Below are 26,944 nucleotides of genomic sequence, written 5' to 3' on the forward strand. Positions count from 1 at the left end.
CATGTTTAAACAAAGCAGGCTGTCTCCACTTGGAAGGCAGGCAGAGTGTTTGGGATTGTAATTGATGGAGACATGCACAGAGCTGTACTCATAAGGTTTTCTAATTCCATTGTAATTAGTGACCTTCTTCTTGGCCAAAGCCATTTAGATAAAGTGACTGGTATGATAGGCACATAGACTCTAGCAGCCCAGATGGAAGAGCTACATTTGTCTGGGGATTCACAGACAGATGGTATTAAATAGCATTCTTTATCTTCATTCCACTCTGCAGGAACAGGCCAAAGCCGCTATCTTAAGGTCTTTCCCAGTTTGGAAATATTATGTTTTTGACTCCTGACAACTTTGTTCTCATTTGGTGAAACTGCTTCCCTTCCTTGTGGCTTCTGGAGGCAGCAAATTAAGTAGGCCCTTTGGAGGAAGAATAGTGCTAAAAAGGGATTTTCTAGAAAGCAAGATTGAGCTAGGGAATCCGAGGCAAAGACACTGCTCTCAAAGCTTCATCTTAATAGATGAGCTTGATACAGTGAAAGCAACCTCCTACAAGCTTGAGTGACTTTGGAAACAAGTAACTTCCCTATTTGAGGCTAAGCATTACACTGGGAAATATTTGGTCAGGAAGACTTGGGAGTTGGGGATCAGAAGAGGGGGAACACAAGAGTTTTTTTTTTTAAATATCTGAAACTCAAAGTTGAAAAATTAACCTTGCTTTGCTTGGGGCCAGAGGGCATAATAAAAGGGGAGAGGGGGAAGAGAGTTGAAGAGGCCAACATCGGTTGGATGTAACAGGGAGAACTATCCCAAGTGGAATGGATTAGGGTCCCCCTTCACCAGAAATCATAAGCTGACAGATTTAGAGGTGGGAAAGATTCCAAAGGTCCTCAAGTCAGACCCCTTCATTTATCAAATGAGCAAACCAAAGCCCAGGGGTCAGCACTAAGTGGTAGAGCTGTATTTGAAGTAGGCCCTCTACATCAAGCCCAGCTTTGAACTCCATCGCAGTCATTCTGAAATGGTATGTTTTAGCCACAGTCACACAATTCTATCAACAATGCAAACCTGAATCCAGAGTCTAGTCTAGGATCTCTCTCCCACCTCCTGAGAAAGCTGACACTGAACTGATAAACTGCTGCTAAAGGTTTTTCAGGCCCAAAGCTGGGAGGGTTTGGCTTTAAGAGAGGATTATTAAAACTAGTCTTTCCAGTTCTTCCACTAAAACACATTTTAAAAAGAGCTCTAAAAAGACATTAGCAATTCAAGTTAAGTCTTAGGTTCTGAATGTAAAGGCAGTGTGGCATAGCAGGCAGAACCCTGAGTTTGCTCAAGGACCCAAGTGATTCCAAAAAGCCAGGTGACCTTGGACAAGTCTCATTTATAAAACATGTGGGCTGAACTAGCTGCACTCTAAAGCCTCTGGGGAAATGGAGAGCCCGGATGCACACATGCAAGGATTGGGGATGGGGGAAGAGGGGGAGGGAGTTTGAGGGGTGAGTGCTTGGATCCCATTTTATCACCTGACTCCCAAAGACAGAGATCTGGTTTAGCAGACTAGTAGAAATTGGGGTGATGCCGAACAAGATATATGAATATGATGGAATAAGAAATGATCGTTTCAGAGACATTTGGGAAGACTTACATGAAATGAACTAGAGTGAAGTGAATATAACCAGAACAATTTGTAGCAAAACAATGATATTGTAAAGATGAAGGCAACTTTGAAACTGACCAACACAATGATCAATCATAAGGCTGGAAGATTAAACATCCTATCCAACTCTAGCCCAAGAGCTGAAAGACTCACTAGAGACTAAAGCATTTTTTTTTTCATTCTTTTGTTGAGTTGATGGGAGAGGGTAGTAGCAGCAAATAAGTAATTACTTTATTTGTAATGGATTTTGTTTTTTTGTCTTCCCAATGAGTGGAAGGAGTGAAAGAATTCAGAACTAAAAATAAAATAGAATTTTAAAAAAAGAGACCTGCCTGATCTGAAGCCAAAAGCTCTGAGTTCAAATCTTGATTTTATCATTTAACAGTTGTGTGGGCTGGGGTAATCAAAATTTTTATTGGAGAATCTTATTTGTCCTCTCTGTAAAAAAAGAATATTATCTTCAATATTGATCTCCCCAGAGGTTCAAAAGAAAAGATGCATCAAAGGCGCTTTAAGCTAAACTGCTATATAAATATCAGCAATATGAATTACACAGGAATCCCTGGAGATTCTAAAGTTAAATTACAATTCTTTCACTTTATTGTAAGTAACATAATACAATATAACATAAACATCGGGGCTATGTACCTCACAAAGTTGTTGGAAAGAAAGCACTTTGTAACCTTCAAGAATTAAAGGAATCTGAACAATTCTTTTTCTTACTGTTCACCCCCAAAACAGGAGATAAGGGAGCATGCCCAGAGCTAAATTCCCAGCCCCAAAGGACTCTTTTCTAGGTGTTCCATAAAATCCATGGGCTAGCAGTCATGATTTCACTTCACAATTTGGGAATCCTGAAATAGTTACCAAACTGGTTAGGAAAATTTAATCCATTTCTAACATGAAGAACAAGATGGGGCTGATCCAGTGATAAACTCTTCCCTCTTTCACAGAGCATGGACTTGGCTCATCCCTGACATTTAAATCTACCACTGGAGCTGAGAGAGGCATGAAAGTCTGAAATCTAGTGTCACAGCTCAATACTTGGCTTCTTTATTCTAGCACCATCTCTCAAAAACCAAGGTGGATAAAGCACTAAAAACTTCTATCAGTTAGGCCCCATTTTCTTTTTCAGCATGTCAACAAGTGAAGTGATGCATTGTTTTTTCTCTTCTCTCCACCCTTCAACAATCCTTTATTGAGCAGCCACTGGGTGCTAAGATATTTTACCGGTTCCTAGGGATACAAAGACTCAGCCTGCCTATACTCTTTATTCACCCTATGCCTCTGTATAGCCTATTTCCTGTGTCCTTAAGACAATATATTGCATTTCCCAAATGTACTCAATATGGGGAGGAACTCAACTCACTCCTGAAAGAGGTTTTAACTGGATATAACTTTGCACTTGAGCTGAACTACTGGTTCTCCTTTGCTTAAAACAAATAAAAGAAACCCCTAACCCTAGCACTCAAGGCTCCAATGTATTACTCAGAGATCCTGTTCTCATCCCGCCCTCTCCCATCTTTCTGGCTTTGCTCATACCACTCTCTCATCTGAAATGAACTCCATTCTCCCAGATTCCATCAACTGGGTGTTGATGCCTTACCTTTTCTTCAAGGCCCAACTTGGGTCCCATCTCTTCAGAAGCCTTCCTTCAGGTACCACCCCTTGTGCTGCTTATAGCACTTTGCCCAAACCTGTCCTTTGCATGTACCTCATTTTATCTCTTCAGAAAACTTTGCTAACAATGGGCTCTGTGTCCTATGTGTATTCCCTAGTACCCTCAATAGATGCTTAATAAATGTATGCTGGATGAATAAGACTTCCAATATCTGCAGAACAGAAAGTCCAGTGAACATAACTAATTTTATTCCTAAACCAATACAAACAAGAGGCTATCATATAAACTACAAACAGTTCACAACAACAATGGAAATAAACATACATGTAAACAAAAAAGAGGATTTTGCATTATCTGTAGGGCTTCCTTTATTCAATTTGTGGAGCCAGACTCTCAGTGAAATGATAAGACAACTTTTATTGGGCTACATCTCATAAGCACACATATTTGTATTTCAAGTCTTTATAGTCAAGGATCTAGGTCCTTCCCATCTAAATAATGAAACAGCTTTTAATAGGCAAAGTTTCATAAACATAAATAGCCCTAATTCCTGGCCTTTGCTTACATTTTCTTGATTGCACTGATTCCAGCCTGATTGCCATAACCATGGTCAAACATTCCCAGTTGAAATACTAGAAACTGATTTAGATGATTCAGATAACTCTATAATTAACTATAAGACACCATAGGGCCCTTATATAGTAGGCACTCAAATGTTGAATGAATGAATGCTTAAACACCCCTGATTAGGAAGTCTGAGTGTCACAATCACTTTCCTGACCAAACCTTTGATTTGGAGGTATGCAGTCTTTGGTAAAAACCAGATGCAGCTTCACAGGAGTTCCTGAAAAGCGAAGAAAACATTCTCTGTATCTTTTCAAAAAGAGAATCTCCATAGAAACAAAAACCCTTCTTCAGTCGTAATTACACCTATGCCCCTCTGCCCCTAACCCCAGCCCTCCATTACCAACCCCCCTGTGGAGGGGCCAACATGAATAGCCAGGGTTAGCAAGCCAGTCCATCTGAAGCCTTTCTGACCAAAAAGGCCCAGCAGTTCTGGAAGGACCTGCTCTTCACAGCCCCTCCCTCATGGTAGGCACTGCTTTCTGGCTGCTGAGGTCAATCAGCTTGTGACCTGGCTGGCCACCTGCTTCTCAAATGGGAAATATAATCCCTTGATCCCTCTGCCCTGGGGAACCCTTCTCATGGAGTTCTTTCATCAGGTTTGGGGAAATGGCTTTGGCTTGTCGAGGTGGCAACAGCATCAGGATCCAATTTTCTTCTTTTCTTCAGCTGGTGCAGGTGTGACTTGGATTTTGTATGTGCTGGGGACAATAGACAGAAAGAAAAATAAAAGGACCTCAATAAGATTTTCTAAAGGGTTGGAACATCCCCATCCATTTTTCCCTCTGGAAGCAACAGGGCTAACTCGAGACTTGGAGGGATGAGGGGGAAGAGAAGGGATCTGGATTCCTTACCCAAGACGAACAAGAAAAAAGTTGTCTTTCCCTATTTGTTATTTTGCTTTCATGTGGCTCCGTCAAGCCTCTTCTGAAAGATACAGGGCTCTGCTCCACCTTCCTCTTCCAGGAACATTTCAACCCTTCAGAAGGCAGGACTGCAAACTGTAGCAACCCTCCCAGCTACCAAACACAGTACTTTTCAACAATGAAAAGAGGTCATCTGTTTATGCTGGAGTACTGCAGGTTGTCTTTTCTACCCAGCCATCCTAGAACCCTTTGGCAACTATGCTGCCCCTTCTGTATTTCTCAGACTGCTTTCTGGGTCTGCCCCCCAATCTCGATTTGTATTTCAGCCAAAAGTATAGTCCTTCTTTCTGTGTCCAGCAAGCTGACCATTTAGGGCTGGAGTTCTCCAAATAAACAAAGCATCCTTGAATATACCGCAAGAATCTCCTTCTAAGGAAAAAATAGCAGTGATATGAAATCCCACTGAAAGCCTCAAATGAAAAAGTCTCAATTACCTGGTCTTACTTCAGGCCCCTATATTGAATTAGTTCAAGGAGCCACATTTTTAAAAGCCTGTGTATTATCAAAGAAAGATGATCTAAGAAGTACAAAGACATATGTTCCAGTGATCAATTTTCCTGTGCAGGTACCACAAACTGATCATTAGCAATGGTTTGAAAGAAATCTATAATGTTAAAAAAAAAAAAAAAATCAGGAAGTTCAGTTATCATCATTCTCAATACAGCCTTATGGCAAAGCACAGGGTTCTGGCTTCTCTTTCCACTGGCAACAAGAGAAGAAAGAAGGGGATCGACAGATGGTGCTATAGAATGTCTTACACAACCCACCCTCACAAAGCCTCACAAGTATGCTTCTATAAGAGAAATGGAGACAATCCCATAAGCACTTTCTGCAGGTGGTACAACTGAGTTTCTCTTTATCAGCCACATTCTCCTCTCTTCCTCCACCCCCCCCAATATGACTTGTGTAAAACCTGAATACAGCCTGTAATTAGTGATATTTTTAAGTGTAAATGTACAGATTTGGAGATCTCACTTTTAGAGGATGGTCTGTATTCAGAAGCTACTTCTATTAGCACCAATACGGTATTCTCTCTTCCCCATCAACACCACAGACCAATTACAATTGGGACTGCTACTGGCAACAGAATACCCTGCTAGACATTAGAGGGTCTGACCCCATATGGCAACTCCTGTATCTTGACAACAGAGTCTGATTTATTAAATTACCACTTAGGAGAACAAGTGACTTAGTCAAGTCAATATGAACAAAACAGAATCTAAATTTCACTATTCTCACATTTTAATAGTGGTTGTTTAATAGCAGGGGGAGGGAGAGAAGAGAGGAACACCATCTAGTAACCTTATCTATCAAAATACAGTATAAAAGAAACTGCTGTGAACCTGGAAGATTAGAGTTCAAGTCTCAGCTTTGTCTGCTACTGTGGAGCTTCGTGAGCTTTGGCAATTGACAGAATGTGTGTTCCTGGAGGGTTCACCTATTCCACTCCTCTTATTTTACAGAGAAAAAACTGAGACCCACAAGGGGGTCAAATGGCTCTCCCACAATCCAAAACAGCAAAAAGACTCATAGTGGGTTTAAATGAATTTAAGTCTTCTGGAAAGATAATAACCTGGGGTAGTACCTAGTCACACAGTATCTGTGCTAGAAGATAAGTTCTAAAGGGCATCAACGCCAAAGGACATCTCCCATTAGACAGGAATCCTCTCTAAAACAAGTTTTGAATGTTCATCCAGGCTCCAAGTGAACACTCAAATACTGAAAAACTCATTACCCCTCTCTGGATACTCAGTTTCTCCAAATGTAAATGAGATGTTTAAACTAACTTATCTCTTCTGGTTCTCTCTGACATATTATGACTATAATTTCCTTAAATTTAAAAGTCCATCTTCATGTGGAGAGATGGAACTTGAAGTATATATGGACAGTCTGGTTCAATGAGTTCAAAATGGAATTACTGCAGGTTTATAGAGTAGAATTAACTGTCCAATAAGTCTCTGTGGTCTTGTCCAGGAGCTCTGCATGAAATTACATAGAGGATATTATTAGAAGCTACTCTCTGTTCTCTCTCTATTATCTACTTCAGCTCAAACCTGAAGTGACTTTGAGTTTTATGAAATTCCAGAAGAATTAGTAGCTCTCCCAAGAAAGACTCCTTTTAATTTAATCACTCATCATTAGAACCAAAGTACAATTTTCAGAAAAGATTTCAATGAGCAAAAGCTATTGTTTTACCAAAAGTCTTCAAAAAAGACCCAAATTAAAAACCTTCCAAACCCTCTAAACCCTTCAATTCTTTTACCAGATTTACCTGCCCATTCTCGGTCCCCAATGATGATTCTATCACACAATTCACATCTGTGATGACTCCTTTTATTCTCAGTTACATCACATTGCAACCTTATGGGAATGGCTACAGGTTGCTTGCCCTGGGGAAAGCAAATCAATTTAAAAAAAAAAAATTGACATAAATTTCTATTTTATTCTCATTTCTCTAAGATAAAGCTTTAATTTCTATAGTGCTTTACAAATTATAGAATACCTTCACAATTGGTCTGTCAAAGAGGTGGTAATCTGCATATTAATTATTATCCCCATTTTACAGGTAAGGTAACAGGCTCAGAGAAAAATAAATTACCCCTAATTACACAAGCCCAGTTTGCCACTAAGAGGCAGCCTAGTAGAATAGAAAGGATACCGGGTTTTGAGTTGTAGCCCAATGTCTCCCTCTTCCTTTTCTCTAATCTTTAAAATGGGGACAGTACTTGAATTTTAGTCTTCTTGTGAACAAATCATTTTTAATCACCTTTTGAAATTTATTAAGTCTTACAAATTTTACCTAAATGTGAAGTCATTGTTCATTTATTATCCTAGGTCAGAGACATGGTGAGAGCACTGGTTCTGGCAATATTTTTACAAGTATGAAAAGTAGAGAAGCTAAAAACTAAAACAAGTCTGTTCAGAGGAAAGACAGAGGAATCTCCAAAGTAATGTTTTGCTTCCTTCTTAAATAAGAGACTTAAAGAAAACAAAGGAATGCTCTAAAACATTAATAATGGAAGAAAGCAAATGAAGACACTTTAAGGTTTCTCCTCAAAACAACCTGACTTCTAAAGATGATGAAAGACAGAGATGACCCACCTGAGAAAGGCTTAAGGAAAACAATCAAGGACTATCAGTCTCCATTACTGGAGATATAAATGAGTTCAAATGTTCTGAAAAACCATTTGGAACAATACTAGAAAAGCCCTTGACCATCCATGTTCCTTGCTGCAGTGGCACCATTAGTGGGCACAACTTGCAGTGAAATCAAAGATGGAAACAAAGACCCAATCACTACCAGAATATTCACAGCAATACTTTTTGCAGTAGCAAAGAAACTGGAGAAAAAGTGGGTTTTCATCATGGGAAAATGACTGAACAAATTGTGATATAGGACAGTCACAAAACATTAAGAGTAAGAAACAATGACTGTGAAGAATGCAAAGAAATTTTTATGAACTTTATGAGCTGATGCAGAGCAAAGCAAGCAGAATCAAAGGAATAATTTAGATAAAGGTCACAATAACATAAAGAAAAACAATTTTGAATTCTGATTAATAAAATGACTAATCTTGAAAAATTGAGAGGGAAAGGAAATAAATACTTGTTAATGTTAAAAACGAAATTAAATTTTCCTTTTCCCCAAAAAAACTTTTAAATATAAAGATCTTATTTGACTCAATAAAAATGTATGCATAAATTTTTCTGTTTTATTTAAAAAAGAAACATGCCTCCCTTCTCCAAGCAAAGAAGTGATAAGATTACAAATGCAGAATAAGACACAGCCAATTGACTGTGTTTAACAATATACTTTCTGGTTATGAGAAAAGGCTGAGAAAGGCCTTGGAAAGTAAAAACTGGAAAAGCATGGAAAGAGCAATAAAAACAAGTAAACAAAGTTTGATGCCTCAGAGGTAGGTTCAAGACAAAAGACATCTCTCCTGAGGAAAGAACCTTCTCCAGACAGTACTGCACCTGGAAGGTACCTGGATGAAGCTTCCCACAATCTGCAGAGCAGGTCCCAGAACTGACTCATCCCATTTTAAGGCATCAGTCACCTCCAAACCATAAATCGGGGGCACATTGGGTCCAGGGCCTGACAAAAAAGAGAAACTATTAGTTGACAGAATCCAAGCTCAAACTAACTTTGCTCCAAATATTCTGTAGCTTGATAACACTAAAACTTCAGACACTATTCACTGTTCAGAATCCAATTCACACCTGATGATAAACATATTACCTTGTCTCTAAGCCAAAAGGATAGTCCCAAGTGTTTTTGGTCTACTTTGGCCATCTTGACAGCAATAATAATGATTGTAAAAAAATCCAAAACAATCTGACTGACTGACAGTAGCCCCAGCTGCCTAACTCCTAAAAGGTGAAGAAGCAATTGACCAAGAAATGGGTACTGGAACTCCTCAAGAAATCTGTGACTAATATATGCACACATAGAAAGGAATGCCAACCCACCATAGCAGGAAACCTAGCATTAGCTTTTCTTTCTTTCTTTTTGCCAAAAGCAGTGTCTGGCAGAGGAAAAAACACCAGATCGGAATAAAAAGATGTGGTTTGAGTTCTAGATCCATCACTTGCTCCACACCCGACTCTATACCAGTCCTTTCCCTTTGATTTGTAGGTGTTTTTCCTGTAGCCTTAAACCAGAATATATGTAAGAAACAGTCCCTGGAAAATACTTGCGAATGCCTTTCACCACCACCTCTAAGCGATGATTCCCAAATATAAATCTTCTGTTCTGAACTGTTCCAAGTTCTAGAATTGAATTACTTAATTACAAATAGGATGCTTTTGTCTCACTGATACCTCAAATTCAGGATATCCCCAACTACCTTATTATTCATTCTCCTAAACCTATTTCTTTTAGAAGTGTCTGTGATACCACCAATGCCCCTCTCTGCTCTGGCATTAACCTTGACTTCCTCTCTTGACAGAAGTCATACTGACTCCACCATGGCAATTCCTTGCATGAATTGCAGCCACCGTCTCAACCTCAGCAAAGAGGTGTTCATCATCATCCTTTCAACTAACAGAAAGTATCATTACATTATTAAAGAATCTTCCTATCTTAAGGTATGACCCTTCCATTTATCTTTCTTATCTTTGAGGTAATTGTCTGCATAGATCTAGATGTCACTTCTGGTCAGAAACTTTCTGTTTTTTCCTACTGTCCAAGAAGCAAAGCTCATTCTCTCTGATATTTAAAGCCCTCCAGAATGTGATCTAACCTCACCTCATATTATTCTCTCTATATACTTTTAGGTACCGATTAGAATGGAACATGATTTTCCCCTAGTGCCTTGAATTTTTTTTATATCAACAGCTTTATATTTCCATTTAGCCTAGTGTCTGGGGACATAGTTTGCTGTTATTTACTTGTTTCCAACTCTTTATGACTCCATTTTGGAGTTTTCTTGCAAAGGCACTGGAGTTTTTGCTATTTCCTTCAGTTGGTTGTGAAGATGAGGAAACAGAGGCAAATTGGTTTAAGTGACTTGCCCAGGGTCACATAACAAGTAACTAACTGCCTCAGGCCAAATTTGAAGAGTCTCTGGGATTTCAAGCCCAGAACTCTTATCTATTTCCACCCCCAAACCCCCTCAATCAGAGTTAGTGCTTAATAAATGCTTACTGAGTGTCTTTTTGTTCAGGTACTTCCATAGGCCTGGAATGTCCTCCCTCTCTTTTCTTCTGTTAAATCCCTACCAATCCTTTAAATCTTGAAGTCTTACATGTCGACACTAACATGTCCTTTAACTGCACCCACTATTACCCTGTAATTCTCATAAGAAGGGTCATTAAATATCCCCTTGCACCTGGCCGAAGGCTCAGCACACAGTAGACACAATAAAAAAGGCAAACGGGACTTGGAGTGGCAGAAAGTATGCTTCCATTTTTATGATGCTAAAACCCCCTGTGCCCAGTGACGAGCAAAAGTTTAGTGCTAATGAAGATTGAGGCACCCAGCTACCATTAGGAGAGGCGGAGGCAGGCATCCTGGCACGATTCAGCTAAAGACAGGCAAAGAGCATCAAGCCCTGGACAAAAACATCAAAGGCCACAACATGCCAACGGCTGGCAGGTGCTGGCCTTTTTACTGTGCCCACCACAAAATGAGCTTCTTCAGAGAGAAGTCTGAGCTGCACCTGCCCTCCACCTGCCCTTCCAGGGAAAGGTGAGACTGGGAGGTATGGGCAGTGCCCACAGTCCACCTGGCTTGGGGTAAGCTCTGCACCTGTTTCAGGGCCACTCTACACTCTGCTCTCCTCCGAAGCCTTTGTTAGGTTTCTGTGTCTGCCCTCAGCCCCTTTCCACAAGTGCTCAGCTCCCAGCTGCTGTCAATGGCTCAGATCCAAGACTGAGCTCGGCTGGGGAAGTCCCTCTGGCTTCCTGCCAAAGCGATGTCTCCCCAGCAGAAGAGACCCAGGCCAATGGGACGGGCTCCTGGTGGGGAAGGCGGCCATGCCTCTCACTCCAGCACTGCGGGTGTTTGTGTGCAGGAGAAGCAGACGTATGACATGTTATGCCATTGGCTCCATATGCTTCTGGAGGGGGCGGGCAGTGCCAGAACTCTGTGGCTTTTCAAGATTACCAAGTTCCAACAATGAAAAGTGTTGTCTGTTAGAAAATTATTTATTTCAGGAAGGCGAGGGGTAAGAGAAACAACATTAAGGGTTTGTGACACACTCAATCTTCACCTTGGCTGAGGATCAAATTTCTCTTAAGTGGACAAGCAATGAAAGAGAGTGCCCAGTGTGCCCCTAGGGCCAAAGTCCCCCTAACTCCAGTCTGCAAAGACAGCCTCACTCACCTGGGCAGCCCCAAGGAGAGCCTCCGAGTGTGTGAGGCCCAGGTGCTCAGAGAGAAGATGCCCTGGCACCGCAGCCCTGTAGCCCAAAAAATTACATTCGTTTATGAAGACGAGGAACTCAAGCAGAGGGAAGAAGGCCCCATGCTCATTGGCAGAGTTCCTGGAGTCCAGAAGCCTGTGATCTAAGGGAGAGGTTTGTAGAGAAAGAGAGGGCGATGACAAGGAGGTGTGGTATGAAGGAGGATGTGACAAGGCAAAGAACATCCAGGCCCAAGTTCCAAGAAAGTCTAAGGGGGGAAAGCTAATGAAAGCCATGGCTGCTGGGCTGGGCCTCTAAGGAAAAGAAAGAGTGTCAAGAGATAAAAATGTATTTCCTCAGCTGTCCTTATCTGCAAAAGCAAACTCACTGCCCAAAGCCAAAGAGGTTCTTTACCCAGAAACAATCCCAGCACCCCCCCCCCCTTTTAAGGTATTTCCTAAAGAGCTGAGCTTCTTTTGGCCCCCAGCCACATTTGTTGCTCCTTCTGCCGCCACACGGATGCTGCTCAGGTAACTGAGTGCTTGGCAGGGTGCAACTACAATCTGTTGTCTGAACACCAGACTCAGAAGGCCTAGTGTCAGTGTGAATGGGGAAGGGGAAACCTACAGCAGATTCCAAAGGCTAGACAGCTTAAATTTAGTGTTTTATAATCTTACTAAGGACTGTTTCCTCTTGACTTTGAAAATTCCTTGGCAAAGAGGAAATGCTATTGGGTAAGAATGAGATATCAAGTTGTGTTTTTTTAAAGCTGATAACCAGGTATATGTTTTCCTTTGTCTTTCCTCTGCCTTTCTGCAGAATGCCCATATCTGTATCATAATGAGGCAGACCTTACCTATGAGATATTTTTTCAGAGATAACAAAGGGGAGAGAATTCCAGAGAGTGAAAATGTTTCACATGTGTATATGTCGTCTCACCTGGTCCTCAGCTATCTTGTCCATTTGACGGCTGAGGAGACAATCTCAGAGAGGTGAAGAACTGGAATGTAACATGGCTAGTAAGCCTTTGCTCCTTCCTCTTTCTGTCACCTCTGATGAGCTACCAATTGCTTTGGGCCTCAGGCTCCTCATCTATGAAATAAGGGGGTTGGATTAAATGGCCATTATGATCCCTTCAGTTATTAATCTGATTTTATGATTTCAATCCAGTTCTTCTGACTACAAATGACATCATATTTGTCTTTTAACTACTTCAATAATGGCTCTCCCATTTATCCCAGGAGACTGGAATGGTCAGCCTCCATTCCCATTTTCTCACCCAAAGTTCCAATCAAATCCCAACCAGCCCTTCCACTAGGATGCTTATTCCACAGGCAATAAAGTTCCCTTTATCCTAAGTATTTTTCTCTTCTGTGCCTTAAATTTCCTAGCTATTACCAAAACCTGGTTCTCTCCTGATGACAAACCTTCAGTATTTTCACCCTTTCCAGTACTGGCTCCCCTCGGCTCACTGGTCAAGGAATAGTCCTTATTTCCTGCTATTATTTCCAAGGTCTCTTTCCACCTCAATCACTCTATAATGTTTCCTCATTTGAGAATGATGCAATTTATTACTATTATCCAGTCAAATTTTTCACTTGAACTTTCCATTTCTGCTATTGTCTTATATGTCTTCTACCATTCATTTGTTGACAAATTCTTTAAAAAGACCATCTATATAAAGTACTTTTTCCCCTCTTATTCTTACAATATGACTTCTGAGTCGTTATTCTACCAAAACTGTATTCCAGAGGTACTGATGCTCTTTTAATTGCCAAATCTAATGTCCTTTTCTCAATCATCACTGTACTCAACTTCTCTGCAGCCTTTGCCAGTGTCATTCACCTTCTTCTTGATTTTTCTCCAAGTTTTTAGGAGTTATCTTCTGGTTTTCCTCCTACTAACAGCTCTTTGCCTGGCTCCCTCTTCAGATCATGCCCTTTTAATCAGGGTATTCCATACAGGGGTCTGTGCTGGGAGTTCTTCCCTTCTCCTACTATACAACTTGTTGATCTCATCAGCAAGCATAAATTTTAATTACCATCTGATACCAATGTTTCTCAAATCTATTTATCCTGACCCCACCTCTCTGCTACCAATCTCATCCCCTTTCAGACATGTCAAACAAGATGTTTAGTTGACATCCCAAACTCAAAATAGCCAAAACAGATTATCTCCCCCACTTCACCCTCCTTCATACCTTCCTTTCCCTTCCTCCTCAATAAACTTTGAATCCCATTGCATCTAGGATCAAAAGCAAAACACACTGCCTAACCTTCAGAAACTTTATAACCTATCCTTGCTCATACCTTTCCAGGCTTTTTAACCATGTACTTCGATTCAATGACACTGACCTCCTTTGACATTCTATTCAATCTTTCCACTCTGGGCATTTTCACTGGCTCTCCAACCTCACATTCACTTAGTGACTTCCCTGACTTCCTTTAAGCTCCAACTAAAATTCCACCTTCCACAGGATACCTTTTTCCAAGTCTTCTTAATTTTATTGCCTTCCCTCTCTTAATTATTTATCCTATACATAGGCTACTTTGTACATATTTGCTTGTATGTTGTCTTCTCCATTATTCTGTAAGTTCCCTGAGAGGAAGGACTATATTTTTGGCTCTTTTTGAATCCTTAGAACTTTGCACAGTGCCTACAGTATACAAGATTCTAAATAAATGCTTACTAAATGACTGACTGACAGCAGGAATCAGGAGACTCAAGATTTAGGTTCAAATACCAACTCTAACACTTAGTATCTACTGACTACAGAAAGTCACTAATCTCTCTGAGCCTCAGTTCTATCATCAATAAATTAGAGATAACACTTATCATATATCTATATATGTGATACACACACCTAAAAGGATTGTTGTGAGGAAAACATAAATCTTAATGTGCTTTAGAAGCAAGTTGTTACATTTCACAAAAACATCAATATCCTCAGGGATATCAATTAATTAATTAATTAATTAATTAGTATTAACAGGGCCTGTTAAACAGAGTTTTAAAACTTGGTATTGGAAAGCAGACAATGGACAGCAGAAAGGAACATCTGAGCTTTGCTATGAACCCACAGGTCCAAGGACATGACTGCTTTGACAGATTGGAGAAATGTCAAGGGCAGTGAGTCAGAGACTTTGAGGAAAGGACTTAGTTCAAAACACCAAATAGGAGGGAATTATTGCTATTAACATCTCACTCTGGGCTATCAAGCTTGTACTTGTACTATCAATTTTGACTCAAGCCTCCCTAGGATTGAATAAAAAATTTCATACCTTTTGTAAGGAGAAGGTTACTGGCTTCTGGACTGCACTGATCATTACTGATCAGGTATTCATGGAATTCTTTGAAGCCAATGGACTGAAAGATGCCATGCTGATAGTTCTGACTGGTTAAAAAAAAAAAAAAAAAAAAAAAAAAAAAGCAAAAAAAAAAAGATGAACCATCTAATTCTCTGAACTGAGATTCCCACTCCCCACCCCCCACCTTAAAAAAAAAAAATTCCTCAGAATCTCTTTCATTAGTATCACAGAAGCTAGAGTTGAAAAAGAGCTAACAGACCATCTGGTTGAACAACTGTATAGGAGATGACCTCTAAAGCAGCCTGAGAAGTAGCCAAATAGTCACTGCTATACCTAATGATAAGGACCCCACTACTTCTGGTATTTGTCCATTTTACTTCTGTACAGCATTGTCAGAATATTACTCCCTAAATCTGTCCCTCTGCAATTTCCTTTCATTGCTCTTGAAACACCCAGGAAAAAGAAGAACAAGTCTAATCCCTCTTCAAATACTTAAAGGCAGCTAACATGTCTCTCTCCCCCTCAATCTCCCAAGTATCCTCTTCTTCTGGCTGAATACCCTGAGATTCATTCAGGGAATCTTTAAATGCACAGTCTCCAATTCATTCATTAAATTGGTCACCCTTCACTCAGTCAATAATCTTCTCAAATGTGGTACCAGAACTGAAAATAATCCAGATCTGAAGAGGAAGGCTATATACCATAACCCTCTTCTGTAACGAGCTGTCGTCTCCAGAAGCTGCCAGATCGCTCTCTGGGAAGAGATCTGCTGTGTCTACTCAAATCTTTCAGACAGATTCTTCTTCCTGTAGTGAACCGTTGTCTCCAGGCAGTTGCTGTTAACTCTTGTCCTTAGAAGTGACTTCCCTTCCTGCAGAGAGCCCCGTCAGGCCTGATGCAATTCAGAGTCTTCCTTTTATCTCTGGGAGTCCTCTCTTTTATTCTCCCAGAGAATGGGCGTGGGATAATGCAAGGGCTTCTGGGAAGAACCACCCCAGCCAATGAGCTTGCCCCCTCTATCAAGTCAACCTGAGTTCTCACCTTGTAATTGTCCAGAAAACCTGAATTCTCACCTTGTCACTGTCCAGACAACCTCAGTTCTCACTTAGTAATCCTAACACTCTTCAAAGTAGACAACAGAATAAGACCGACAGAAACTAGTTTTCAGTCTGTTAACTTTGAGACACAAGTGAAAGGGAATTAAGGGCAAAATAATGAGCCTATATACTTACCAATTCTCGGCAACTTTCTCCTGATTGTAGCGTCTATGAAACTCTTTTAGCTCCTCCAAAAGTCCAGAAGCTATCATTTCATCCACCCTTTTATCCAGGCGCTGGTCTAGCACTTGAATTGAAATCAACCAACCAATAAGGTTATATTGACTTGGGATCTTCCTTCATATGATCAGTATTAAGTTCATTCAAATCAATTACATAAAATTGAACTACTAAAGATTAGAAATTCCAAGGCAGTAAGATTGTCAATGAATACCATGTTGGGCCTGGAGTCTGGAAGCTTAAATTTAATTTCAGATATTTATTAGCTGTATGATCCTGAACAAGTCACTTAACCCTTTTGGCCACTGCTTCCTCATCTATAAAATGAGGATGTTACCTCCCATGGTTGTTAGGAGGTCAAAATGAAATAATATTTATAAAATGCTTTGCAAATCTTAAAGCAATATAAAATGTTAGCTGCTATTATTATTATTTCACATTGCCACACCAGACCAAAACAGCTAGCAGAGCATAAATGCAAAAAATGATGTGCTGGCATACAGCTCTAATCATGTCAGCTGAAGAATTTCAAAAAGCATATTTTTAATTCACTGGAAGCCAAATGTATTAGTCTAAAAATTAAACCTTTTTTCTGAGATTTTTAGACACTCAGAAACTATCTAATCCAACTCCCACATTGCATATAAAGGGAAACAGTAATTTCTATTTCTGAAGTGTCTCAAGCATTTTCCTATCATTACTTCCCTCTTACAGGTAAAGACATTAAGGTACAAAAAGGTTTAATGCTTTTATCACCATACAACTAGAAGGGTTGGATTCCAAGTCTAGTGGTACTATGGTTATACCCTTACCTCTTAGAAGCTAAAGCCCAGAGGTTAAAATAACTCATCCCCAGAATACAAAAGAACAAACGACAGAGCTGGTATTCTTTGGGGACAAGTAGTTTATTTTAATTCTAAGTAAATCTATCATCCTATAACTATTTATTCATCTAATGCAAGTTATACTTCTTTTCTCCCATGATGTATTCACTCTTTTGTCATTTAATTTCATTTGCCATTCTCACCTAGATAAATTATCTCAAAGTTTCAGGATTTGTCACCTTGAGGAAGAAAGTAGTGTTAAATATCTACTATTCTATCTGATAATTGCACGATGAATAGGCAAGCCTCCATAAAGTCTTACTGAGACAACTCAATCTAGTGCAGAACTGACTCTGGACCCAAATGCAAAATGCAAGTTTTAGCACATTCTAATCCTGTCAGAAAAACTTCTGAGTATCGTTCTGGCAAAAGACAATGTCTGCTTCTTCTAGACTAACCTACTTAAGTACAGAAAAACTCTTTACCTCTGGCCACTTTGTGAAAAATTCTCTCACCACAGCAACTCAAGAAATAAAGAAAAGATTTTAAAACTTCTGCAGAGAAGGAAGTCTAGAGGCAAACACAGAAAAGCAAGACAATTTAAAAAACACACATTGTGTGTAGATGTCCATGGATTTGGGAAGGCACAAACATCATAGTACTTTAATGTAATAAAATAATATTGTGCTATAAAAAATCAACAGACATGATGAATGCTGAAAACTACCTTTGCTTATATTTGGAAAAATAGAATACTACTAAAAATTTTTTTTAAAGAAAGAAAGAAAAAAAAGAACCAACAAACATTACAGCTGCTCTCTTTGTGGTAGCAAAGAACTGGAAATTGAGGGAATGCTCATCAATTGGGGAATAACTGAATAAATTATGGTATATGAATGTAATGAAATCCTACTGTTCTATAAGAAATGAGGAGCAGGTGGATTTTAGAAAAATTTGAAAAGACATGTAAACTAATGTTGAGTGAATTGAGCAGAACTGGGAAAACATTATGCAGCAACGCTGTGGAATGATCAAGTTTCAGAGACTGCTCTTCTAAGCAATATACAATGATCCAAGACAATTTCAAAGACTTACAATGGGAAAATGCTATCCACATCCATAAAAAGAACTATGGAATCTGAATGCAAATTGAAGAATACTATTTTTACTTTTTTTGTTTTGTTTTTTTCTTTTTTGTGGTTTTCCCCTTTTGTTCTGATTTTTCTTTCACAACATGACTAATGTGGAAATCTATTTAACATGACTGACTGAACATATATAACCAGTATCAGATTGCTTGCCACCTTGAGGAGGAGAGGAAAAAAAAGAAAATCAAAAGCTTATAAAACTAAATACTAAAAATAAAACTCAAAATCTTACAAAAATTAATGTTGAAACCTATGTAGGTGTAAAATTTTATTTGAAATAAAATTTGTAGATGACATAAACCTGAGAGGAATAATCAATACTCAGGATGACAGAATCAGGATTCAAAAAGACTGATCAGCAGGTATGTTCATAAAATGAGATTTAATAATCTTTGTTAAATTTAAGGTTCAAAAAATAAAAAGACTAAATACAGAAGACATGACTAGAGGACAACTTAAGTAAAAAAGACTTAAAAGTTAATAATTCCAGCTTCAACATCAATCAGCATAATTAGGTAGCTGCCAAAAAAGCTGATCCATTCTTATTCTGCATTAAAGGACAACTGTCCAAGAAGAGGGAAGTGCCAGTCCCTACAGTATTCTGCATCAAGCAGATTATACTAGAGGGACACTGACCCTTACTCTATGCCCCAGGACACAGTCCTTTCTGATGGAAAACAATATCTTGACTGGGAGCATTTCCACTGGCTGCTGATAATTGCCCAGAACACTCTCCCTTCTGATCTCTGCCTACTGGCTTCCTTCCAATCCCAGCTAAAATCCTACTTTCTGCAACAACCCATTTTTGGTCTCCTTTGATGTTAGTGTCTTATACCTCCAATTTATCCTGTACATATTTAAGCATTTATTAAGCACTTACTATATGCTAAACACTGCTAAGCAATGAAGGCAAATACAAGTTAGACACTCCTGTTCTCAAGGAGCTGCCATTAGTCTAAGAGGAGAAATAAGCTAAAAGGAGCAAGAAGATTTGGGGGTGGGAGTGGGGGAGAGGAGGGAAGGAGAAGACAAGAAGACAAAGAGACTCAGAGCAAGGTACTGTAGAGGAAGCCTGGGAATGTAAGGAGAACAACCTAGAGAGGAATGAGAAATGGTTGGCCTGGGGGACAGTTAGATGGCACAGTGGTAGAGCACCAGCTCTGAAATCAGGAGGACCTGATGACATGTTGGTATACTTAGAGAACCCCAAAGACTCTGCTAAAAAGCTATTAGAAATAATTCAGAATTTTAGCAAAGTCGCGGGATACAAAATAAATCCACATAAATCCTCAGGATTTTTATACATTACCAACACAATCCAACAGCAAGAGATACAAAGAGAAATTCCATTCAAAATAACAGTCGATAGTATCAAATATTTGGGAATATATCTACCAAAGGAGAGTCAGGAATTATATGAGCAAAATTACAAAACACTTGCCACAAAAATAAAGTCAGACTTAAATAATTGGAAAGACATTCAGTGCTCTTGGATAGGCCGAGCGAATATAATAAAGATGACAATACTCCCCAAACTAATTTATTTATTTAGTGCTATACCAATCAGACTCCCAAGAAACTATTTTAATGACCTAGAAAAAATAACAACAAAATTCATATGGAAGAATAAAAGGTCGAGAATTGCAAGGGAACTAATGAAAAAAAAGTCAGAGGAAGGTGGTCTAAGTGTACCTGATTTAAAGCTATATTATAAAGCAACAGTCACCAAAACCATTTGGTATTGGCTAAGAAATAGACTAGTTGATCAGTGGCATAGGTTAGGTTCACAGGGCAAGATAGTGAATAAAAATAGCAATCTAATCTTTGACAAACCCAAAGATCCCAAATTTTGGGATAAGAATTCATTATTTGACAAAAACTGCTGGGAAAACTGGAAATTAGTATGGCAGAAACTAGGCATGGACCCACATTTAACACCACATACTAAGATTAGATCAAAATGGGTCCAAGATTTAGGCATAAAGAACGAAATCATAAATAAATTGGAGGAACATGGGATGGTTTACCTCTCAGACTTGTGGAGGAGGAAGGAGTTTGTGTCCAAGGGAGAACTAGAGACCATTATTGATCACAAAATAGAACATTTTGATTACACCAAATTAAAAAGTTTCTGCACAAACAAAACTAATGCAAACAAGATTAGAAGGGAAGTAACAAATTGGGAAAAAATTTTTACAGTTAAAGGTTCTGATAAAGGCCTCATCTCCAAAATATACAGAGAATTGACTTTAATTTATAAGAAATCAAGCCATTCTCCAATTGATAAATGGTCAAAGGATATGAACAGACAATTTTCAGATGATGAAATTAAAACTATTTCCACTCATATGAAAGAGTGTTCCAAATCACTATTGATCAGAGAAATGCAAATTAAGACAACTCTGAGGTATCATTACACACCTGTCAGATTGGCTAAGATGACAGGAACAAATAACGATGAATGTTGGAGGAGCTGTGGGAAAACTGGGACACTGATGCATTGTTGGTGGAGTTGTGAAAGAATCCAACCATTCTGGAGAGCAATCTGGAATTATGCCCAAAAAGTTATCAAAATGTGCATACCCTTTGACCCAGCCATACTACTACTGGGCTTATACCCCAAGGAACTACTAGAGAAGGGAAAGGGTCCTGTATGTGCCAAAATGTTTGTGGCAGCCCTTTTCATAGTGGCTAGAAGCTGGAAGATGAATGGATGTCCATCAATTGGAGAATGGTTGGGTAAACTATGGTATATGAATGTTATGGAATATTATTGTTCTATAAGAAATGACCAACAGGAGAAATACAGAGAGGCTTGGAGAGACTTACATCAACTGATGCTGAGTGAAACGAGCAGAACTAGAAGATCATTATACACTTCAACAATGATACTGTACGAGGATGTATGCTGATGGAAGTGGATTTCTTCAACATAGAGAAGAGCTAATCCAATTCCAATTGATCAATGATTGACAGAATCAGCTACATCCAGAAAAGGAACACTGGGAAATGAATGTAAACTGTTATTTTTACCTTCTGAATCCAATTCTTCCTGTGCAACAAAAAATTCGGTTCTACACACATATATTGTATCTAAATTATACTGTAATATATTTAACATATATAAGACTGCTTGCCATCTGGGGGAGGGGGTTGGGGGAGGAAGGGAAAAAATCTGAATAGAAGTAAGTACAAGGGATAATGTTGTAAAAAATTACCCATGCATATGTACTGTCAAAAAATGTTATAATTATAAAATAAAATAAAAAATTAAAAAAAAAAAAAAAAAAAAAAAAAGAAATCAGGAGGACCTGAATTCAAATGTGACCTCAGACACTTAATACTTCCTAGCTGTGTGACCTTGGGCAAGTCACTTAACCCAAACTGCCTCAGCAAGAGAGAGAGAGACAGAGACAGAGAGAGACAGAGAAAAGAAGAAAGGAAGAAAGAGAGACAGAGACAGAGACAGAGACAGAAATGGTTGGTCTGGGCACCCTTCTTAAATGGAGATTCTGCAAAGAACCAACCTAGCAGAGTCTGCAGAGGTAAAGATAATCCAATGTTGGAAGATACTCTCCATCATTAGAATATAGATTCCTTAAGGCCTTTCTTTGTATCCCCGGTGCTAGCACAGCATAAGGACTTAATATAAGCCTCCTGACTTAATGTGACAAATCAGAGCACATTTAGAGGAAGACAAGGATGGTGAAAGGAATAGAAATCATGTTATAAAAGGATTTGTTGAAAGAATTATCTTGATGATCACAAATCAAAAACAAAGGGCAGTTGATGGACAGACAGCCTGGACTCTACATACATACTGTCTACTTTTATATAGTGGCAGGCCCCACACAATCAGGATCTCAGCAGGGAGTACCCACATGGTAGGATCACTCACATACTGAAATAGCCAAGAAAGAAAAAAAATCAAGATGCATGGCCAGACCAAATTCTTCAGTCTCAGTCACAGACTTTTAACTTTCCCTAATTTCTGCCTAGTCAATTGCTAAATCTTGTCAATTCTGCCATATTAACATTTCTCACATCCTTTCTTTGGAGGCAATCAGATGAGGGGCAGAGGACAAAGAATTGAGTCTAGAGTCAGAAAGGTCTGAGTTCAAATCCAGGCTCAGATACTTATTAGCTCTGGGCAAGTCACTATACTTCTGGTTACCTGTTTTCTCATCTCTAAAATGGAGATAATTATAGCACTGACCTTCCAGCATTGTTATGAGGTTCAAATGAGATAATAACTCTGCTTAGCACAGTCCCAGGCACACAATAGATGCTTAATAAATAATATTTCTTCTCTACTCACACAGCCACTATTCAAAGTCAGATCATACTCCTTCTCAGCTGGACTATTTGATGACTTCCTAACTGGTTTTCCAGTCCCAATCACCCCCTTTTCAGTCTCTCAGACATATTAGCTTTTAATTTTTCTATAGTCTAACTTGGACCATGTCACTCCTTTGCCATGGTTTTTTCCCCCAAAATACATAGCTTTCAACATTAACCCTTGCAAAACCTTGTGTTACAAATTTTTTCCCCTTCCTTCCCCCATCCCTTCCCCTAGACAGCAAGAAATCCAATATATGTTAAACATATGCAGTTCTTCTATACATATTTCCATAAATATGCTTCTGCCATGAACTTTCAATGATTATGCATTTCTACTAGGATAAATGATGAATTTCTCAATTTGGCATTTTATACTGTGGCTTGAGTTTGCCTTTCTAGGAATAATACAAATTATGCTTATTAACACTCTCTTTTCCAGCTAAACTGACACTTGCTATTTCATGAACTCACCCTGGCCTCCCTTCTTTGTGCCTCTGCCTAAGCTACACCCCAGGTTAGAATGCACTTCCCCTCAGTTCTGCCTTTTAGAATTCCTCACTTCTTTCAATACTCAGGTCTTCTGCAACCCATAGTTTTCGGAAATTGTTCCAAACACTCTCTTTATCTTCAAATTATTACACACAATCATCTGTTTATGTGTTGTAACAACAGAATGTAAGCTCCTTGGGGGCAGGGACTTCTTTCTTTTTATATCCTTAAGGCAAGGTTCTGCACTCGAGCTTGCGCAACACACACACACACACACACACACACACACACACACACACACACACACACCTCTCTTTAAACATATAATGAGTTGGTAGGGAAGAATTGGATATCTTTATTCTCTTTTGCTGCAGAAGGCAGAACTAGGATCAGTGGTTAAAGATTACAGGACGCTAAATTCCAGCTCATATAGACATGTGTGAAGTAGTGGATTCAGAAATCCATGTCTGAATAGTGAGTCTAGCACTTACTACTTAACCTTGGCCAAGTAACAGCCTTTATAGATCTCATTATAGATCATTAGAGATCTTCTTATTTGTGAAAATCAGAGGGTTGAACCAGATGATTTAAAATTCTAAATACTAAATATACTTTTCTAATAATTAGAACTATCAACAAGTGTTCTGAGCTGCCTGATGAGGTTCTGAATAACTTTCCACTGAAGCTGGTCAAAGAGAAACTATATCATCTCTTGCAAAGAATAATGTAGAATATGATTCAGGAGTAGACTGGCCAAGACAACCTTTCAAAGTCCCTTCCTTCCACCTCTGAGATTCTCTGATTCATATCTGATAGTCACACACAAAACTACATGGTGAGCCTGGCATCATAATCTAATGTTGCCATTTGGGGCTTAAGTTTATAACAGAAATTATAAAGTTTATTTTAGAATGTTCACCATTAGAGAGCTACTTCTTTCCTTCAAATAAGCACATAATTGACATCAATTTGAAAACAGCTTTTCCTAATCTCTTCCACAACATTTTTCCTTTTGTATGGCTACTATATTTCTGGATGAGCTAAATTTGGGAATTTTCTTCTGAAAGGATCTGTACTGTCTCTCAAGCTATATACTATGTCTTTTATCTTCATCATGCTCTATTTCCTCATAGAATTTCCTTTATGTATACTGGATATCATGGTGAAAGACTACTAGATTTGGTATAAGATGATCTGAGATGCCTACTAGCCTCTTGCTTCTTTTTGACCAGAGCCACTGATGTGGAAATGAGATGGCATGATATATGTAGTGCTGAGTTATCAAATTTGGCTCCCAATAGTGTCCCAACTGATTAAAATTAGGAAACGTTTAACAAAATAAAAATACAATTCAACAAAGATAGTGTTAATTTATGTTTCATACTACAGGTACAGCTGATAGAGAGATCTGGGAGCCAGGAAAATCTGGGTTCAAGTCCTGCCTCTGATAATCATTCATCTTCTCAGTGTTCCAGGGGACTCTTTTAAGATTATCAACTGGAGAGAAGACACTTATTAACTGTATTGATGGAGGGCATTTTCTCAGCAATGAGACCACAGTCTATTCTCTTCACTTATCTAGTGAAGACCTTAAGGTCCTTTCCAGTTCTAAATACACAGCCCTACAATCTTTCCCCCCTGTACGGCCTAACTATGGTATCTGAGTTTTCACTGTGCCCTCACAATTTCAAAGTCTGCTAGCAGGTATTCACCAAGTTATCTAATTCATCTTGACCCTAACCCTTCCAGATTAACTGGGGATCCAACTAGTCTTTTCCACCAAGATCCTCCCTTCTCTGTTCCTTTATCACATCTTTCACAGGCCCCATTCTGTCTTCCTCTCCTCTTTTCATACAAAGCTGATGACTTGAACTCACTTCCCTATCACCTAGAAAATGAATTCTCCAGAATAAGGACAGAATTATTTTTCTTTTGGTCAATGGATACTGAACATATGGAAATCATGTGATATGGAATCTATATATCTCAGAGCAACACATGTTAAGAAAAATCTTTTTAAAAAGCAAATAATTCCTTACCTGCTTGATCTGCATGTAACCAGAAGATACAAGGATTAGGGAACTTCAAGGGGCCCCCTAGAGGGCCTCCACCTTCTTCTGCATGTTGACGACTGAGAAGTTCACTATGTGAGATTCCTGTTTCTTCAAACACTTGTAAACTCCTAAAACATTAAAAAAAAAAAAAAATAAAAAAATAAGATGGACACTTCCTGAAAGACCAATAGGAAACAGATGTTTAGTCTGTGTTAAAGGGCTCAGCCAAGAGGGAAGCTGTTAGAAAACTGGCAAACTTGTTCTCACAATATAATTATGACTAAATGTCTTGTTAGTACAGAAACTCAAAGCTACTCCAAAACTGCCTAAAGTTTCTAAAAAAGCAGAGAAAAAGGGTTGAGATACAACTAAGCTTTTAAATCTATTATCTCTCTCTTCTCCCACCTCCCCTCTCTCCTTTTATTTACAGATAGGCACAACTATTTATAAATCTCCTATCTCATATTCTCCCTTCTCTAAAATATCCTTTCAGATTGCTGTCCCCAAAATCTTCTTAATCCACAAGTCTACTGCTCAAAAACCTTCAATGGGTCCCTCCCTCATATTAAGTAGAAATTTCTGACCTCCAATTACCTTTCCTGTTTTCTTATATCATACTCCCCCCCAATACACTCTTCTATTTATTAACACTGGTCTCCCAGTTGTTACATGAACAAGAGTCTCCATCTCTTCACTCTAACCATTTGTTCTGGCTGTGCTCCATGCCTAGGACTTTCTCCTTCTTCCTCTCCAACTAATGATGTCTTTTAGCTTCCTTTAAGTTCCAATTAAAATACCATTTTATAAAGGAAGCCTCCCCCAGCCCAGTTACTTCCTATTTATCTTGGCTTTGCATTATCTGTTTGCACACTGTCTTTCCCATTACACTGTAAGCTTCTTGAAGGCAGGGGCTATCTTTTGCTTCTTTTTGTATTCCCATTAACTTAACATGCCTGACATAAAGTAGGTGCTTATAAAACTTTAATAATTGATTATTCAAAAACACTCCAGTGATTCAATATTATCTCTAGGGTCAAATACAAATTTGCTCGGGAATATTTACAACCTGAGTCTAATGTAAACTTTAGGCTTAGACTACTTGCAAACACAATTCCTAGCACATAGTATATGCTTAATCAATATTTTTTCATTCATTTCTTCAGTCAAACGGAATTGGCTTTTTGTTATTCTTCATATCCATCATTCTATTTCCTCCTTCTTTAGTCCTTACTCCTCTGATGTTGCCTACACTTACTATGGTAACAAGGAAGCCTGAAGACCCCTCCTCGTATTGAGGAATACCTAATGGGACCTTCATTTGTGGAAGCAACAGGTGAGCCGATCTTCACTCCTCTCTTGGTTCTGCCCTAAAACTCTAGATTTTACCACCGTCTTCTCACAAGATTCCTTTCCCCTCAACCCCTTTTTATGTTCTTTTTAGTGTTGTCTTCCTGCGTAAAAATGTAAACTCCCCAGGAGTAGGTAGTACAGTGGATAGAGCACCAGCCTTGAATCTAGGAGGACATGGATTCAGGTTCAAATCTGACCTTCAGACACTTAACACTTCCTAACTGTGTGAGCCTGGGAAGGTCACTTAACCCCAATTGCCTCTCAGCAACAAAAAAAAAAAAAAAAAAAAAAAAAAAAAAAAAGTAAGCTCCTTGAGGTACTTAGCTTAGGACAGTGCCTAATACAAGGTAAGGATTTAATAAATGCTACTAAATTTGATTGATTGCATTTTTTTGTATATAAACACTGTCCCAGATCCCCAGAAAAGAGATTGCTTATTGACTGTCTGAAAGTTTATAAAGCTTTTATCATAGAAAACCTTGAGTTAAG

At 38.9% G+C, this 26,944-nt stretch overlaps 1 protein-coding gene across 4 annotated transcripts in view; it reads right to left on the reverse strand.

Moving 5' to 3' along the window:
* Window positions 1-3,491: 3,491 nt before the first annotated feature.
* TRIT1 (tRNA isopentenyltransferase 1) overlaps window positions 3,492-26,944 on the reverse strand; it is a 66,363-nt gene continuing 42,910 nt past the window's right edge. For 3 of the 4 annotated variants that reach the window (XM_074305244.1, XM_074305246.1, XM_074305245.1), the window contains 6 exons: window positions 25,091-25,233; window positions 16,205-16,316; window positions 14,946-15,058; window positions 8,806-8,915; window positions 7,089-7,206; window positions 3,492-4,591 (listed from right to left, as the gene is read on the reverse strand). In XM_074305244.1, coding sequence (XP_074161345.1) covers window positions 4,470-4,591; window positions 7,089-7,206; window positions 8,806-8,915; window positions 14,946-15,058; window positions 16,205-16,316; window positions 25,091-25,233 — 718 coding nt within the window. In that variant the 3' untranslated portion in view covers window positions 3,492-4,469. Of the gene's footprint in view, window positions 4,592-7,088; window positions 7,207-8,794; window positions 8,916-14,945; window positions 15,059-16,204; window positions 16,317-25,090; window positions 25,234-26,944 lie in introns of all 4 variants that reach the window. The other variant, XR_012488504.1, reaches the window with a different exon arrangement.

This window comes from Sminthopsis crassicaudata, chromosome 3 (assembly GCF_048593235.1).
Source record: "Sminthopsis crassicaudata isolate SCR6 chromosome 3, ASM4859323v1, whole genome shotgun sequence".
Taxonomy (NCBI): domain Eukaryota; kingdom Metazoa; phylum Chordata; class Mammalia; order Dasyuromorphia; family Dasyuridae; genus Sminthopsis; species Sminthopsis crassicaudata.